This window comes from Vicia villosa, linkage group LG4, assembly GCF_029867415.1.
Source record: "Vicia villosa cultivar HV-30 ecotype Madison, WI linkage group LG4, Vvil1.0, whole genome shotgun sequence".
In the NCBI taxonomy this organism is placed as follows: domain Eukaryota; kingdom Viridiplantae; phylum Streptophyta; class Magnoliopsida; order Fabales; family Fabaceae; genus Vicia; species Vicia villosa.
The window spans coordinates 130,010,765-130,028,066 of NC_081183.1; the positions used below are offsets into that span (position 1 = coordinate 130,010,765).

Consider the following 17,302-nt stretch of genomic DNA (forward strand, 5'->3'; position numbering starts at 1 on the left):
AAATTTGAGGTGATAGGTGTATGGGTCCTCACTTATAAAATGCTCAACCTTCACTTTTCTAAGCAATGTGGAACTTATAACTCACACTTATTTTTCAACATAATCCACACTTGTTTCTCAATAGTGATAATTTGTTATAGGGAATCTGGGGAGATTCATGTACCATTGCAAGGCTTCCTATTTCAAGGTCATCGAGATAATTTTCATTTTAATGAGTCTTTCATGCCTATAATCAATATTTGTATGTTGAAGGTTGTGACGTGCTATTGGAAGTCAATTTTTTCACCTAACGCTACTAGTAGACGTGGTTTGAAGTTCTCTAGAACTAGGAGTCCCAAGTTTCAACTAAGAGGGGATTAAGGATCAACAATCTATACCTCGTTCTGATCTTGTTGCTTTGTTGGGTTGTTGGATCGTTTGAACGACAACTTACAAAACTTCATTTTAGCGACACATCTTTTCATTGTGGCATACATTTATAGTTCGTTTAGACCTAGCATAAACGACAATCACCTATAGGTTCCTCTTTAGATTCACCCCACATGGCCCCATTCCTTTAAAGATCGTGATAGGTAGCCTTTTTTAACAAAAATATCTCACGGCATGTATATCTCACCATAGTGTAGAGCAAATGATCAACTCGCCACTTTTAACGTTAAATTATTTAACAAATCCCACATGATTGTAGGATTGTTGACCCAAATAATTTTGATTGATGAATCTTGACATTATAATCTTTATAGCAGTCCAATATTAAAACAAAAAAATATAATAAATTTGAATGAAAGAAAGATAAAGTACCCATAAAAAGAAGTAAAAATATAAAAGAGATTAACTAAAAGAGAAACAATATATCCGAGCATGATTATGAGGATGGATCCGATCAAACTCTATCGAGCGCTTGTGGTGGGATATGTGGAGCCGGAGCAGGAGAGTATTGTGGTGTCAATAGGTTTCAGTTAGCCTATGTAGGGCGTAGCTTTTGTGGATGGTAGGTTTACGTTAATTCTGATAGCAGGTTTCTAGTACTTACTGCATGGTTCAAATTTTCTCCTTGGGGCAGGTCTCTTGCGTGAGTGTCTACCGAGGACTTTCATTTCGTTGTTATTTTGAATTGTATCATAACCACTATCTACACTCTATATCGTATGACGAGTAGTCATCTATATGCACTATATGTTTTATGTTTTAAAAATCTCGTTCATCTAAGTTAATTTACCATAGTTTGAGTTCTTAAATGTTTTTAAATACGAAATTCGTCGTAGTGTTTTGGTAAGGGAAGAAGAAAAGGACGTTATTTTGTATAAGGAAAACTATTAATTGATATACTTATCGAAATAGTCCCTTTTAAAAATGCACTCTCGCTGTTAAAAATCGGGGTGTTACAGACCATAAGGTAGATCTCTTGGTCTAGATCCCGCTAGCAGACCCTATCCCCTTCTTTAGTCAGTGGCAATCATTGGTGTGGTATCCATTCACCTTATGATACATGTACCATTTGTTGGGCTCGTTTTCCATAACCTCTCATCTTAGCACTAGAGGTTTGAGAAAAATCATCATATGATAGACTTCTCGCTAAATTTGTATCACCTCATATTTAGTGGAGTGTAGTTCTCGACATGCCTTCTTGGAGTGGTTACAAAGCTCACATGTCTTTAACAGGTTATTGTGTTGTTTTTCTTCTAGTGAGAGGATGTTGCATTGATGTTACTTCTTTATCTATCATCTATGGATCTCTTTTATTAATTTATTTCTTCAACCTTGACATAGCATTTTCTTTCTCGCCATCATCTTCTCCATTGAGTTAATAGACTTCTAGGCTAGGGATTCATTGAAGTTTCAGTACTTCATCCCATTCTAGAAAACTCCTATGAAAATATAATGATTAGAGTTCTCCATTTTGATATTGGCTTACGGGGATTGTTATAGATTCATGCAAGGGCTCATAATTGCCATGTTTCACATTTAAGAGTCACATAGTTGACATCTTACGATGTTTACTAGCAGAGAATTGGTGGATCAACTTCTTAGACATGTCTTGATTGATGGGCCATCGTGAGAGGGAAGCATTTACATTGGGTTAAACACTCACCTAAAGATCAAAGACTCGCCCAAACAAGTGAGAGACACACCACATATTCACCCAAAACCTTAAGTTGATAGGTGTATGAGTCATCACTTATAAAGTGATTAACCTCCACTTTTCTAAGCAATGTGGGACTTAGTACTCACACTTGTTTCTTAACATAACTCACACTTGTTTCAAAATAATCTCCCCCTTAAATGTGAGTCCATCCACTAGGCTTCCCCTCAAGCGGAAGCTTTTTCATCCACATGCTTGTACCGTCATTAACATAGATCATTACTCGTCATAGGTACTTCAACGAGACACGCTGTCTGACCACCATGTCAGGAAGACTTTTGATATAAGGAATCGGTCTCTTAATCAAACCATCGAATTTGAAACCATTGATGAGTCGTCATGAGGGGAGACATTCACAATGGGTCAAACACTCATCTAAAGATCAAGGACTCACCCAAATAAGTGAGAGAGACACCACATATTCACTAAAAACTTTAAGGTGTTAGGTGTATGGGTCCTCACTTATAAAATGATCAATCTTTACTCTTCTAAGTAATGTGGAACTTAGAACTCACACTTATTTCTCAACACAATGCACACTTGTTTCTCAATAGAGATAATTTGTTATGGGGAATCTGGGGAGATTCATGGACCATTGCAAGGCTTCCTTTTTCATGGTCATCGGGAGACTTTTGCATTTTAATGAGTTTTCATGCCTATAATCGACATTTGTGTGTTGAAGGCCTTGACGTGCTATTGGAAGTCAATTTTTTCACCTAAAGCTACTAGTAGACGTGGTTTGAAGTTCTCCAGAATTAGGAGTCCCAAGTTTCGACTAAGAGGGGATTAAGGGTTATCAATCTATATCCCGTTCTGATCATGTTGCTTTGTTGGGTTGTTGGATCGTTTGAACGACAACTTACAAAACTTCATTCTAGCAAAACATGTTTTCATGGTGGCATACATTTATAGTTCGTTTAGACCTAATATAAACGACAATCACCTACAGGTTCCTCTTTAGATTCACCCCACATGACCCAATTCCTTTAAATATCGTGATAGGTAGCTTTTTTTTTCAAAAATCTCTCACGACATGTATATCTCGCCTACGTGTCGAGCAAATGATCAACTCGCCACTTTTCACGTTAAAATATTTAACAAGTCTCACATGATTGTAGGATAGTTGACCGAAATAATTTTGATTCATGAATCTTTACATTATAAATTATAATCCTTATAACAGTCCAATATTAAAATAAAACAATATAGTAAATTTGAATGAAAGAAAGATAAAGTACCCATAAAAAGAAGTAAAAATATAAAAGAGATTAACTAACTAATGCATAATAGCTTCTACTAATTAATTAAAACTTATATCACAAACTAACTAATTTGTCTTATTTTCTTAGCAACAAAAAGTATCCCATGCATGTTCTAAGGTGGACAAAGGTAGCTGGCTATTCTTGAGTGACACTACTCACACTTTATGCTATTAGGAATGGACAGTTACTAGAGAAATGCTGGTTGCTTACAAATTGGTACAATTCTGCCGAACTTGTTTGTATATGTCTATTGTCCAGTCTATTTCATTCGAAATGATATGTGGTGGGGAAGAGGGGACATGTCATTACTTTGGGGAGTTAGCTAGGTCATATATCTATCATTTTTCTTTTCTTTTTCACATTCTTTCTTTTGTTGTTTTATACCCAACTACGTACGTGATAAATATTATATAAAAAATACTTACTTTTTGTGAATTTAATCCCATATAACCTTATAATCTTATATGCTATACTTAGAATTATTCTTCTGCCATTAATAGTTTTGAGTGCAATTGAAGAGTATAAAAGGGTCATAAAACGGATCTAACTTATAAATGTAGACTCACATGCATTATGCTTTCAATTTTTCGTAAAACAGATCAAAATTTTTGACCCGCACTCTCAATTATATCTTCCTTACTTCTCATAGACTTTTCTGAGATAAAGTCAAAAAGGGACATTGTCTCTTTCACTCATATATATATATATATATATATATATATATATATATATATATATATATATATATATATATATATATATATATATATATATATATATATATATATATATATATATATATATATATATATATATATATATATATATATAAACCTAGTCTTCTCCCACTAATAGTTTGGAGTATAATTGAAGAGTCTAACTATATTTGAAAAGTTAGATCTTACAATTGTGTGATTAACATATCTTCCATAAAGTGAAAAGAATCCTTCAATTAGTTATAAACCTCATTTTCTAAAATAGAACTCCTAATTAATACTAGTATATGTTAAAAATTGCATATAAGTGACGTAAGAAAAGGATGTTTTAGTTTGTTGATGAAAAGGTACAACTATGATATTCCTCTTGACATGTGTCGCTGCACATGCACGCTTCATTGTGGTTACAACACATGGTAGCACATGCTCAAATCTTTATATAATTGGTAACCCAATCTCATGGACATGCTACTCGTTTTCAACGAGGTCTAAATTCAAAGTATTGTAAAAAAATAACTTGACTTTCTTTAGGCATGGAAAAAGTTGAATTTCGTATCTTCAACCAATTGAGTATCTTTCTAAGATATAAGTCAAAAGGAGAGTATCTTTCGAAGATATTGTCTTACTTTTAAAATATATTATTAAGACACTCATGCTAAGAATTAGGGTACTTGTTTAGCAAGGTGTACGACTTTGTATTAGTTTGTATAATGTATACGAATTAATACATGGAAACCATAATTCATTACTTAGTTAAATTTAAGATTATACAAAAAAAAAATGCAAACAGGGAATACACTATGTCACTATTCTTTTTTAATGATAAAATCAATCATTTTAAAAATTATATTCATTGTCTAAGGTGACACAATATTATCATACACGAGCCTTTGCACTCTCTATAAAAGATTAACCGCTTCTGCTGCTAGAAAATCAAAAGTGTCAAAGACATATGGTATAAAAGCATGTTGATTGTCGGAATGTTGCTTTATCATGTTTGGTCACTTTACTTGAAGCGGCTTTGAGAGCTGTTTGTCCCACAGTAAAACGTCAAGTCCTTAGTCCCACCAGCGGGGAAACCCTGGTTAAATCTACACATGCATGTTTTCCTCCTATCCATCTATACACCAGAACATCTGTTGGTCTAAGAGTCGATCTCCCCTTCCGTGGGTTAGTCAAGAAATTCACATGTGCCTCTTTCTTTACATATACATGTGCACACCTAAATATATAAAATAGAACATCCCTAGCAAAGTCATGTTGGTATTTGAATCTTGGAAGCTCTTTGCAATGAATAGCGTGGTATTTCCCAAATGTATCCAAGCACGCCTTGTGGAAAATAGGGTAAACCTCATCAATGGGAAATAAGGGAATCATAAGCTGGTATTTAAGGATGATACGGTACTCTACCGGAGACATATGTTGGCCTAGACCATCAATAGTGATAGCAAGGATAAAGTCTTGAGCATGTCATGCTTCCAAACAACCAAAAACAAGCTTCTATCTTGTGGTCATGTCAAACTTTACTTCCATGTCCTAAATATTTTTACTAAAAAGGGCACTCACCATAACATGTTATGCTTTAGGAGGGACGGTGTTCTTTCTAGTGAAATCTCTAAGGTCAAAATCAGGAATCACAACACTAAGACCATATAAAGTTGTGTCGAAAAAAGAACCTCCACCAACCACGATGTCTTCGACCACCCTTCGCAACTCTTTATCAAACCAAATAGTTTTTTTCTCCATATGATTAGGTTGACACATTCTAAGGCCAAAAAAGAGTTTGACGATACCCATGCAAGAATGAAGTAGAAGAAGTTCACTTTGAGGATCCCTTAGTTGTGACAGGAGATGCATGAGCTCAACAGCTTTGACCACTCTCTTCATGGACAACCCCTCGATAAAGCCTTCATATCGACTAACAACCCTCCAAACAACTTCTTCCCTAACATCGGCCTCCCAATGTCTGAAGGAAATAACTCCCCAAAAAGTTTACTATCATCACAGAAAGGCCAAAAGATCTTAGTTTTATGAATATTCAATACAAGCCTTAATCCTGGGACGGTCTCTCGGATGATGTCAAGGGCTTTAGCCACCTCCTTAGAACCCCATATGATGGTCCCATTATTGTGGTACCAGGCATGAATAATAAGCTTACTACTGTCACTGATTTGATAAATAAGTGGATGTAACACAAAGGCAAAAAATAGTGGCCCTAACGAATCACATTGTTGCACTCTAGTGGCTGACATAATATGTCCATCTCCAAGGTATAACCTTGATTCCTCACCATAGAGAAACTCATCCCATAAGGAAATAGATGGGAATCTCATCCTCACCTCTTGCAGAATGGCTGATCGATCTACCAGATTAAAAGCATGCGTGAAATCTACTGTGAGCATAGTCAAAGAGCCATCTTCATGCTGATCGCTTAACACCCTGTTGGAACTATTCAAAATGACCTTAGCACCACCCGATTACCCAGCCATAAATTAGAAGTCATTGAGATATCGTTCCACGTCATTGCTGACCCCTTTCATCGCAACCTTAGATACCAACCACCTCCAAATAGAACCCACAATAATTATTCGTATCCCACCACCAGTCTTCAATAATGGTGTCAAAGGTGCCAAGGAAACAAAATTTGTCAAACTCATCAAACATCTCCCTCCCAACCATAAGTCCATAACTTGACTGATTGCACATAAGAGATCTCTAGACACAACAGAACCTTCTGAGGAAACTCCTTGATAAAGCCTTCATCTCAACTAAAAGACATTCCAAGCAACTTCGTCCCCAATATCGACCTCCCAATGTCTAAAGGAAACAACTTCACAAGAAGTTTACTATCATCACACGAAGGCCAAAAGATCTCAATTATATGAATATTTAATTCGAGACCAAATCTTGGACCGGTCTCCCAAATGATGTCAAGAGCTTTAGCCACCTCCTCTGAATCCCCTATGATGTTCTCATCATCAAGGTACTAGGCATGAAAAAGATGCTTACATTGTAAATGATCTGATTAATAAGTGTGTAACATAAGGGAAAAAAGAATGGCTTTAACGGGTCACCTTCTTGCACTCTAGTGGTTGACATAATATGTATATCCCCAAGCTATACGTTTGCTGCTTGACATAAAGAATCTCAACCTACAAAGAAATTGATGGGCATTTCACCCACCTCTCATAGAATGGACAGTCAAACTACCAGGTTGAAAGCATTCGTGAAATCTACTATGAGCATAGTCAAACACCATGTTGGCACTATACAAAATGGCCTCAGCAACACCCGATATCCCGACCCCAAACTAGAAGTCATTGAGATATTGTGCCACATCCTTACTAGCCATTTTCTTTGCAACATTAGACACCAATCGTCTAAAAAAGAAACCACAACAATTGGCTGTATCCCTCTACTAGGCTTCATTGACCGCGTTAAAGGTGTTGATCCAGCAAACTCTGCCAAACCCATCAACCATTTCCATTCCAACCATAAGTTAACAACTAAAGTGATTGCACATAAGAGATATATATAGACATAGTAGAACCTTCTCCATACATTATGTCAAATAAATATTGAGCTCATAAACCATCACTACCACACGAAGTCTCTTTGGGGAATGACTTAATGCACCTGTAGACAATATCAACTTCCACCAGTATGTGCATTATAGGGGGTTACACTAGACAACACCAACACTTTCACAGCCGGTGTGAAGTGACCATATGATACCTTACAAAGGCATTGCTTGACGTTACAACTCACATTTGCATATTCTCCTAAATATGAACTCCTTCATGTTCCAACTTATCATGCTCAGAGCTTCCCAACACACTATCAAATAACTTGGCAAGACCATTTGCATCCTTATAAGTAGTTAATAACTCCAAAATGTGATGTTATTGCAAGGTTATCTGATTCTCAGACCTAGTTCCGCATATTCTAAAGCTTTACCACTTGTAAAGTTAAATGAGGAAAAAGTAACAACCAAACCCTACCACATATAGATCTTACCTCAATAGCCACCTTGAGGAGTGCATCTTCCAATGCCTGAGAGAAAGCAAGGCGACACTTAAGAGGTATTCTCTTTACATGGGAGATAGATGTTGTGAAGACTCACTCTAACAACCTTGTGTCCGATATAATCCCCTTATTTTCATCATGGTTTTATGATACCTATAATGCGACTTTCAACCTCCCATATGCCAAGATAACCTGAACCAAAACATCAGGATGATGACATACCCGACTCATGGCATGAATTCTCATACACCATTCATATATCCATTGTCCTACTCCCCTTAAAGTCTCCTCTAATGTCGTAAAAGATATAGATCACTCGCAATAGCTTCCCGAATTGTGTTATTTACATTCCTTGCTGCATAAGTGTAGCGTCTTAAGATGACACATCGTACGAGAAATACTCTTGCCCAAATCCTTGCCATTACGGAAACAATGGAATTCCTTAAATGGACAATGCAAACCACATATCCGAGTAAAAACCATAAGACGATGCAAAATTGTGCTTCTCCCCTACTCAATGCAAAATAATTCTAGTTGAGAAATTTTAACAAAAACCTTGTAGGCAGTAGTGAAAGAGCGTTTTTCCATGGTTATGATGTTTCCTATAGTTCAACTCATTTACAATAATAGGTGGGATTTAAAAGGAAAACCAATATCAACAATTATAATGGAGAGGAAGATCGTGGAAATTGAGCCCAGAGCTGTGTTGCTGCTAGGCAAATATAAATTCATATGCTAGTAACAATGAGCTAACTGTTATGCCACAAGACAGGGTGATTCGTTTGGAATTGGACAGAAGGCACTTATTTATTCTAGGAGTTGAGAATAATTAACTGGATGAGTTGAGGTTACAGGTGTTAAAAAATGTAATTTTTCCATGCCAAATTAATTATTTTTGCTGTGACTATGATTTATTAGTTAGTTTTGTTATATTTATACATGATAAATATTTTTCCCACTCCTCCTGATACACCCTCTCTCGCTCTTCCTAAGTTAACCTATATCGCACCTCCTGGATCAACCTATTATGCTCATCCTAATACACCCTATCTCACTCCTTATGTGTCACCTTCTCTAGGTTCCTAATGAGTCCCACACTCTCACACCTTCTGAGTTACTTTTTCCTTATCCTTTTCTAATTCTTCTTGTATCCTCTCATCCACCATTTGATCAACTAGCTCTTCAATTTCTTTCTTGCGCATTACTTAGTTACTTTTTAGCGATGATCCAAAAAATATCCCCAAGTTGGCGCCTCTCCCAAAACCACGGACACACCAACCGTGTTCCTATATTACAATCGCTTCCACTCATATGTCATGACGTTGTTGTGGAACAAAGGTACCATAATTATATTTTCATCTTTACCTCCAGCAAATCCTACAACACAAGTAAAATTTCATTTTTACCAAATCGAATTAACTAAAATAAGTAGTGTTGAAAAAAGTATCTACTGTTGGGTTAGAATATGAACACAAAGAGGTCTAGAAGGGGTTTGAATAGACCTATCCAAAAAAAGACAATTTCAAAAATATGTTAGGTCCCATAAACGAAATCAGAGATTTTAAGAAACACATAAGTAAAACACAACACTAAAAGAGCTTGGAAGCATCTCAATAAATTAAACCAAGTGAAATATTACATAATGTCACTAAGGACTTCATTGCTTCTAATGCAAGTGTAATGCAAGACAACCAAAGCCACTTTAAACAAAGCAATTTAAAAACTCTTTACATAGGTGTTCTTTAAAGACATAATTGGTTTTATGATAATCAAATAAGGTTTATGCATCGCAGACCTAAGTTTACACATTAAACCTCTATAAGCATGGTCTAACCTAAATGACATACAAATAATACAATAATGCACTAACACAATATTAATGAATACTAGAATATTAATAATAAACCAATTAATACTACAAATGATTACCAAATTCTAATATGGCTAAGTAGTGTATGAACTAAATTTGTTAGATTGAGTAAATATGAAGTATTCCATGAAACTCCAATCATTGAGGAAGGAGATCTACTGGAAGAAGCAATGGTTTAAGTTGGTTAGCTGCTATGAATGATGAGAGCAGAGAAAATGAAATGTACTCAAACTGGAAGATAGTTAATAAACCAAGTGGTAAGAAACATATTTATGTAAAGTGGGTCTACAAATTGAAGATGAAGCCAAATGTTGAAATAACTAAGTACAAAGCTAAATTAGTTGCAAAGGGGTTTCTGCAAAGACCAGACATCAACTTCAATGAATTTTTCATTAGTTGCAATAATTAAAACCATTAGATTAATCGCATTATTTGAATGGCACATTATTCAATATCCTAATACTTTGCAAATATATAAATGATCTATTGGTACTTGAAGCTAATAAGGGTGAAATATCTAAATTCAAAAGAAACAAGATGACAAAATTTTAAAATGCATGTCTGACCTTGAAAAACTATCATACTTCCTAGGTATTGAATTCATTATCACAAGCAAAGACATTTTATGCATTAAAAGAAATATGTCGTTGACATATTGAAGAGGTTGAATGTGGTGAATTATAACCAAACATACCTATATAAGTAAGAATCAAAATGATAAAATAAGTTAATATAACATTAATGGTCTCAAGATTGTATAAGTAGATCACTGGCTCACTAAGGTACTTATGCAACACTAGATCTGACCTATTGTATAGTGTGAGACTAATGAGTAGGTTCATTGAAAAACCTAATGTATCTCACTTAAAAGCTTCTAAAAGGATTTTAAGGATTGTAAAGTGAACAATAAATCATTGTGTTTTACTTCCTAACATGAAGATGAAAGAAAAAACATTGCAAGATACATGTTCATTCATGTTTGGAAGTATCATGGTGCTCAAGTAAACAAGAAGTAATGGATATTTATGATATGAAGCTAAGTATGTTAAGTCATCCCTTACAACATGTCAAGGCCTATGGCTGCAAATGTTCATGAAGGAACTTAGATCAGATGGAAATGAAGTAATGAAGCTACTTTTGAACAACATCTCAAAAATAAACTTATTCAGACACCCAATAGTACATAGTAAAGTAAACATATAGCGAGGAAATATCACTTTCTTCGTTATCAAAAAAGCCAAAGAAAATTTGAAATTTGATTATTACAAAACTAAGAACTAACTGGTTGATTTGCTAAAAATCGTTGAAGATGAAGAGGTTTGAAGAGATGAAGAACAAGATAGGAATTTGGTCTTTGTCAAAAGGTGGTGTATTAACTATAATTCATATTAGTAACAAAAGTATTTACAAAGTTATTTAACTTCGTAAGTTTGTTAGCAATCAAAAGATAACTTATTACACAAGTTAATTGCAAGATCATAGCTATAAATGTATATGTTGTTAAATTATTAATATGAATGAAATATTCGGTTTTTTCATTCTTTCCTTTTAATCCCAAAACTCTCGCTCTTTCAATAAATTTAAAGGACAAAGATTGTCTCATTTGACAACTACAATAATTTTTCTTCAATTTTAGTTTTTTTATGGAACAACATAGATACATTAAGAAAGGGCCAAATTAGCCAAACGAACAGGATATTCCTCGACACGAGGGATAAAACCTAACCAAGTACGAGATCCAATCGACTTCCCAATTCCCACTAAACTATGAGCATCAATATTATCGTCACTCCCCATAAATATTACAGTAGAAGAAATAAAACTACTACGCAAAGATTGACAATCCATAACAATAGGATCAAGGTCCCGCACAAAACAAATGTCATTAACACAATCAATTACGCCAAGAGTGTCCGACTGGAGAATCACCTTATCAAGCATGAGGTCTTTAGCAATCTGTAGCCCCCAACGGATTCCAAGAGCTTCCGCCGTCCCCAGATCAACAAAACTCGCAAGCCTTTGAGTAGCAGACAAAATTACCTCTGCATTAGCTGACTTAACAACACACCCAAGAGAAACAATACCGTCATCAAAGCATCCAACATCCGTTTGAATGATCCAGGAATTACCACAGAGTGTTTCCACCTGTGTAGGCAACAGTCTGCCCGCATCAACCAGCTTGCACCTTTCCAATTCAGTGGAGGAACACCAAACATCTCTGGCAACTGCCATGGGGCACAAGACATGCTTATTAAAAACCAGAGCATTCCTAGATTGCCACACCTTCCAAAGGCCAACACAAACCACCTGACACAATATGATATTCTTACTTCTAAAAACCAATAACAACCAATACATAACCTCACCAACAACCGGTATCCTCACACTCAACATAAGCGAAAAAAACATTCTCTTGATAAAATCACAATGAAGAAATAGATGGGAAGTGGATTCAGAAGAACAATGACACAGAGGACACGAAGGATCCATGGGAATACCTTTCTTGCACACATTACTCTTGGTAGGCAATATATTTTTTACAAGCCTCCAGAAAATTTCTTTGATTCTGCTAAGAACAGGATCCTTCCACAACAATTTCCAAAAATCCTCATCAGTACACAAGGACATAATATTTTTTATATTATGTCCTTGTGTAGTGAATATATTCTTTATTTTTTTTCAATGCCTGTATTTTCCAACATAACCATCTCCAATTGTCACTTTTGACAACTACAGCCACCTGACACCTAATTTTCACTTTGATAGCATTTTATCTTCACTTTTGACAACCATCACTTTACATCATAATTTTTAAATTATTATAAATGATTTATAAATTTTCAAATTAGTATTAATTATAACATAGATTAGTTAAATCATAACAACAAATAATATATTCTATAAAAAAGTTTTCACATCGGCCAATAACCAACCGATGTATAAACAATAGGTGCGCCACATTTTAATGATTTTTAAATACAACCTATTCTCTCGGATGAGCTGTCAACGAGGGGGGAAATATTGATCAACTCTCTATTTGCATTTTAACAACTGCATTTTAGCATTTATTTATTTATTTATGATTTATTCCCTCGGTTGAGTTAGCAACCTAGATGAAAAGTCTTTAGGGGATACACATTTGAATTCCAATAACTATATTTTAACGTCTTTTAAAGATATTTTTGTTTTTCATGTCTGCCTATCTACGTTATTTCGTCCATCCAATAAGTGAAGTAAAATTCATTTTTCAGCTGAGATAAAAGTCTTTTTTATAGAGTGAAAAATTGAAAATATTATTAAAATAGTTTTGGTAATAACCCATTTTCTTTTATGCTATGTTTGCGAGTTTGGAGTGGAGGGGAGGGAAAGACTTCCGAGAAAGAAAATTTTAAAAAAATATTTAACAATTTTTTAAAAAATAATTTTATTTAGAATGATAAAAGAGTCATTATCATCACTAAATTTTTAATTTTTAGAATAGGATAACAACCTAAAAGCTATTTGAAAAATTTATGTAAGTCCTCCAAAACCCTCATTCAATACAATTTTTGAATTCTCCCATTTCATGGAGTTTTTGGTGTTATGAATAAAATCAAACCCTCTAAAATCCTCCTACCCAAAATCTTTTTATTATTTTCACCCAATTCTTCTTATTTTCCAAAACCCTCTCCTCCCTTCCCCTCCAAACTCGCAAACAAAGCCTTACTATTTTCTGAACAAAGGAAGTGAGAAGAGAGCTTTAGTCATATTCAATCAATCAGATAATCCAACCATTACAATTTGTTGACACTATACAACCAACCAAATAGGTAGAAAATTAATAGCAAGACCAACTTGCTTGCACATAGCCATAAAGAAAAAAGAACAAGAAAATATTTGAGTTATACATGCAAAATTACATATACACAAGAGAATGATCACAACAAAAATAATCAAATTTTGTCAATAGTTGATCCATATTTGAATGCCTCTTCGAATACGGATTTAGATCTTTCTATAACAATAGTTATACGATACAACATTTGTGAGGACCGTTAGATCTAACGAGAAATTCCAAATTCTCGAATACCTATTTGATGTATGTATATATGTATGTATATACTCTCCACACAATAAAATCTCACTTGTTGCAATTGAGAAAGACAATACCTTGCTCACATTTGACTGTTTGGTCTTCAACAACAACATGTGCAAATAATGTGTCACATGAACCACCACCTTTACCCACCAAGTTTTTTGCCTTCAATGACTCTCTTTCCCAATCAGTGTTATATACCACAACTAGAATTGAAACCACACATACAATTTGTGCTGCCAACAAACCATAACAAAACCCCACCAACCCTAGTTTCAAAACAAACCCCAACACTATTCCTATTGGCGCCCCCACAAGATAAAATGAATAAAAATTTATCCCTGCCCCAATACCTGGCCTTGCACTCCCTCTAAGTATTCCACAACTTGTTGTTTGTGGACAATTTGCTAACTCACAAACACCAATTATAGGTAAAACAACCATTGTCAACTCCAAAATCTCTTTGTCATTTGTGAACACTTTCCCCCATTTTTCTCTCCCTAATGTTGTCCATAATAGTCCCAATGTTGAACTTGCTAGTGCCATTCCTATTGCTACCATAGTTGACAAGTTTGCTCTTGATGGTTGACCAGCTCCAAGCTCATTTCCAACTCTTGTTGATACCGACGCGCTGAGTGCCGTCGGTAAAGTGTACATAAGTGATGTTGTTTGTATCACTATCCCAGCCGTAGCTAAAGCTACACGAGGGTTGTAAAGGTAACCAGCTAGAATTGTCATGAATTCATACCACCACCATTCTAAGCACACTCCAAGACAACTTTGAATAGAGAATCTAATCAACATGCTCCATTCTTTTCCTAGGGTTTTAATACTTGTTGGTTTTTCTTGTTGTGATGATAATAACAAGGGAGGTGTAGGGTTAGGTATGGAGGGTGAAACCTTTGAGACATGCATGTAGAACATGTATGATAGAAGAAAGAAAAGGGTGTTGAAATTTGCAACAAAAGCTGAAATAGCAATACCTTGCACACCAAGGTGAAGTTTGAAGGTTAAAAAAATGACAAAAGGGATGTGAATGAGAATGGAAAGTGAAGTGCACCACAATAATGGCCAAGTTGTACCTTTGCTGCGTAAATAGATTCGAATCGGGTGAAGGAAGCTATTCGCTATAAGATCGGGGATCGAGAGGCGGCAATAGAGGCTTGCTATTCTTGTTATGTCTTGATTTTGATGAAGGCATAGCATGAAGGGTTCAAGATTGAGCCACAAGAGAGAAATAGGTAAGGAAGCTAGCAATAACATGAGAATTGTTCTTCTTAATATGAGAGAGACTAAGGAGAAGTTTTGTGAACCAATGGCTTGAGTACATAGAGGCTCCATTCCCATGGCTAGACCTGAAAGGACTGAGTAACCGGTTATGTTGGTGAAGCCTATGGCTAAAGCACCACTTGCTAACTCAAGGCTTCCCAACTTTCCCATGCATACAACTAAGATCATGTTTTTGAGGTATCCTACTAGGCTCATGGCTGCTATAGGAAATCCTATGTCCACCATTCTCTTTAGCTCCTCCACTACCTAGAAAATCATAACAAAAATGATATGAGATTTTTATATATAGTATAATGATAAAGAAATGGTGTGTGAAACTATGAAATAGTGAAAGCTTTCAAAAAGATATTTTCTCTACTCAAATATCAATAATCGGTTTTCTTCAATTCCACCTCAGATAGGTGCTCTGTCCAGTCAACTGTCAGAAATCACTAACATTTGACTGGAGAGAGTGAAGATGCGAAAAAGATCCATATAAGTTTTACTATCAAGGTAAGAAGTAATATGTGTGAAAAATATGAAAACCATGGAACTATTGTACCTCAGCAGTTGTCGGGTATATCTTTTGGGATTTCTCTTGAGCAAGCATCTTAAACCTTTAGCTTTTCCTTCCTTGTTTCCCTTTGGGTGATTTGAGATATATAACAAGAAGAAACAAGATGAGATAATGGATGTCTTTTTTCTCCACAAGACACTCTTCAAAGTACAAAGTGATGAGAGGGGACCAGAACAAGCAATTTGATCGAGTGTGAGACCAATAAGTAAGATGATATATCTTTATATAAGGGAATTTGGAGGTGGTGGGGTGTATATGTGTATGAATTGTTGTATTCTCACACTCACTTTCTTGTACATCATTTTTCTTTCTTTTGTTTTCCATCATATCACTTTTAGTTATTTTTTCTTTTGTTTTGTTTTTTTCATACATCTTTTACACAATTTTGGTGGTGTGTGTATATACTTTCCTTAGCATTAAATGCTAGGCTTCTTTAGAATTTATAAAGTTATGTTACATTATTATCCGAAGAGATAGTGATTCCAAAAGCCCATACTAAACATTTGAACTATACTCTCGATTTTTTTTGTGAGAAAAGTCAACAAATTAAAAACAAAAGTAAATATTTAAGAAAAGTCAACAAACTAATAGGTATATATATATATATATATATATATATATATATATATATATATATATATATATATATAATTTAGTATAGAGAAAAAGTAAATATATTATTAAAAATATATTAATATTAAAAACAAAAAAAGTTATTGATTATATTAATTTGTATAAAAAATATAACATGTAAAAAAGAGGAAGTTATAGAGTAGAAATTATAGTCTCTACATCTTGCATGATATCAGCTGGATGGGAGGTTCTTAGTCATTATTCTTTTCTTTTTTTGTTCTCTAGGATCCTATCATGTTATATACCCTTAGTTATGTTTTTAATTTTCTAATACATTTAGTCCTTAAAAAATTAAAAAACATTATTTAAACCGTGCGATATATGTATTTATTAACTGATGGATGCTTAAAAACTGTCCTATTTTGTCGATTTGTCAAATATGTAGAAACATAAGCACCTTCTCTGCCCCATAATATATGTTGTATTACCAGAAATTTCATGTTCACGTTTAAAAAGAAGCTATTAATTGTGCATGTGATGCAGGACTATTGCTATATACTCATACTACTTAGTCTATGGTTGATGTACGTATTTTGGGGGGCTATATATACACATGTCTATATGTGTGCTCTGGGAAACAACAAATATATGTCTACTTGCTATGTATAATTTATTTATTTATTTTTAATGGAACCTATAGTAATTAAAAAAAAAAAAAACTTCTAAAGAAGTAGAATTACTGATGAAGATTTTTATACGGTGCAGATTACTTCAATGTGGTTGTGCGGAAT

At 34.6% G+C, this 17,302-nt stretch overlaps 1 protein-coding gene across 1 annotated transcript; it reads right to left on the minus strand.

Annotated features, from left to right (window-relative positions):
- Positions 1-13,732: 13,732 nt before the first annotated feature.
- LOC131599667 (protein DETOXIFICATION 55) lies at positions 13,733-16,146 on the minus strand. The gene is made up of 2 exons (XM_058871950.1): positions 15,924-16,146; positions 13,733-15,628 (listed from the first exon to the last, which is right to left on the minus strand). Exons 1-2 carry the CDS (start codon positions 15,969-15,971, stop codon positions 14,138-14,140), a joined length of 1,539 nt encoding a protein of 512 aa, XP_058727933.1. The 5' UTR covers positions 15,972-16,146; the 3' UTR covers positions 13,733-14,137.
- Positions 16,147-17,302: the final 1,156 nt, after the last annotated feature.

Bases quoted from the DNA above. Each gene is read 5' to 3' on its own strand.
- LOC131599667 (XM_058871950.1), bottom strand. From the start codon at position 15,971: ATGCTTGCTCAAGAGAAATCCCAAAAGATATACCCGACAACTGCTGAG. The intron at 15,629-15,923 runs GTACAATAGTTC...ATGATTTTCTAG, and splicing joins TATACCCGACAACTGCTGAG to GTAGTGGAGGAGCTAAAGAG.